Raw genomic sequence first — 2,100 nt, 5'->3', positions numbered from 1 at the left:
CACTTTCAATTTAGCGTATTGCAAGCAAAACATAACTAAACGTTTTTAGAAGTATAGTAGGCTATAGACTACGTCGGTACGTCACAAAAACAGAACATTTTCATTTTGTTTTGGAGCACAAAAAGCGACCTTTTCTTAATTTCCATATCGCACGTAGACCCAAAACAATGGAACACATAAAAATCAAACCTGTTCCAGCGGCACTTAACAAAGATGGAACAGCTCCGGTTACCACATACTCCAAAAGGTAAGCGAAAATAACTTGAGAAGTTTGGACTAAACTCACTTCTGCTGCTCTACCATGCTGGAGAGCAAGTGTGACAAACGTTTGAGCAAGGCAATACAAAACGGCTGCAATTACCATAATTGGCAAGTCTTTTAAACAAGGAATGTATAAGCCTCCTGTAAAATGAAGATAAACAGGCAAAGTGAATAGTGCTTCTACAGAAAAATAAAACAAAGACTGAGTAAAATGGACGCTTGTTCCTAATGTTCGCAAAATCACTGAAGTGGTAGCAGCTCCCAATGCAGCTAACAAGCTGAGTCCGGTTCCAATTAAGCGGTCACTCTCTGAAACGTCAACCTGAGTGTTTCCAAATATTAAAGTTGGTTGGGCCACCAGCAAAAGTCCAGTCAAAGCAACAAATGTCAAGATTCCGTTAAGAATGCTACATTTTTCTGAAAGCAGTTTAAAGTAAACAAAAGAACTCACAATGTCCTACTTTAAGCCACATTCTAAACAATTTTCTTTTTGGCTTTTATGCATAACGAGTAGGCTATACATTTTTAAAAGCGTACTAAAGTTGTGGTTGTATCAAAGCGGTAGGCTACATTAAGATTATTCATCACGTCACAATCAATGCTGAAAAATTCTAAACTCGAAACTGTATCATGAAAAGTAACTGGACATCATCGCATTACAATGTGACTGCAACGTATCATATCCGTTAACGGTATGCTCCAAAAAATTGATTCAGATGTTCGACGTAGCCTACATTAGTTTCACTAAGAAACCGGCTGCCAAGCCGAGTAGCATGAGCCCTGTTACGACGTTCGAAAGAGCGGTTATTAAACATCGCTCATGGGGATGGGGTTGTAGCTTTGGCGTTGGATGCCTGAAGGTGGACAAGAAAATTGGCTGTCTTGCTTTTCCCAACCACTTAATCTAAATCTTTAACCACAAGGCGTAAGTCTAGATACGACTTAGAAATGAGTAGGCTTATAAGACATAAAGTGGATACACTGTAAATCGAGTCTAAGGAAGTGTTTACTTACCATTTATGCACATGCATGCAAATACACCAACCCAAGCAGGAAACGTGTAAAAAACAGCCATTACATCACCTAATGGCTGATAATACAAAGCTAAACTGAGGCTGGTTGCCGTGAAAACACCAGCCACTCCTCGTACAAGCAAAAGAAGTGTTACTTTCCAAGTTTTTCCTGCAACTTCTGTTTTTTGAAAAGTTATCAGCGGAACTAAAACTATATATTGAATTAAACTTCGGATCAGAACTATCTGAGTTTTGTTTCCTTGTGATATTTTTACTAAGATACCACCCAAGGCACTTGTAAGAGCAGCCAACATTGAAAACAGATATCCCATCCAGGAATGTTTACGATGCATTGAAGACACCAGTGTATCTTTAACCACATCCGACATCTCTTCATCTGATGTGTCGTCTTTATACGCTGTCATTGTATTGAAACAATTGCTGCCACACGAGGCAAATATTGCACATTAAAATTGTAGTAGGAAAGGAGAATTCAAAAACTCATACTGTACCAAGATAAAAACATCAAGTTTACATTGTATTTAACAGTCCAACAACCCTAAAAAAAGCTTTTGTTAAAAAGCAGAGATTTAGGCCTACAAAGCAATGAAACTACTCTATGCTCTGGTAAAAAATATCATGAAGTTAGAATAGTTTATTAGCATAAGGTTTTCTTTTGTTCCTCTCATCGTGTTTTCATATTTGAGGCTTATGTAGACGTCATAAACAGAAATCGACCAACAGTAAAGCAAAGGTAAAGTAGCTTCACTTTCACTCTATATGTTTGGTCGATTTATGATTATGACGTCATGGTACTTTTTACCAG

The 2,100-nt window shown here is 37.8% G+C and overlaps 1 protein-coding gene across 1 annotated transcript; it reads right to left on the bottom strand.

Moving 5' to 3' along the window:
• Nucleotides 1–1,651, bottom strand: LOC145767557 (solute carrier family 35 member G1-like). The gene is made up of 2 exons (XM_082579400.1): nucleotides 1,276–1,651; nucleotides 1–678 (listed from the first exon to the last, which is right to left on the bottom strand). The coding sequence occupies exons 1-2, from the start codon at nucleotides 1,625–1,627 to the stop codon at nucleotides 101–103; spliced, it is 930 nt and encodes a 309-aa protein (XP_082435526.1). The 5' UTR covers nucleotides 1,628–1,651; the 3' UTR covers nucleotides 1–100.
• Between the last annotated feature and the right edge of the window lie 449 nt (nucleotides 1,652–2,100).

This window comes from Aplidium turbinatum, chromosome 3 (genome assembly GCF_918807975.1).
Source record: "Aplidium turbinatum chromosome 3, kaAplTurb1.1, whole genome shotgun sequence".
Lineage (NCBI taxonomy): Eukaryota > Metazoa > Chordata > Ascidiacea > Aplousobranchia > Polyclinidae > Aplidium > Aplidium turbinatum.
Note: the sequence above shows the minus strand (reverse complement) of the source record. Positions and strands in the feature narration are given on the sequence as shown.

Bases quoted from the DNA above. Each gene is read 5' to 3' on its own strand.
- LOC145767557 (XM_082579400.1), bottom strand. From the start codon at position 1,627: ATGCATCGTAAACATTCCTGGATGGGATATCTGTTTTCAATGTTGGCT. The intron at 679-1,275 runs GTAAGTAAACAC...AACTGCTTTCAG, and splicing joins TGCATGCATGTGCATAAATG to AAAAATGTAGCATTCTTAAC.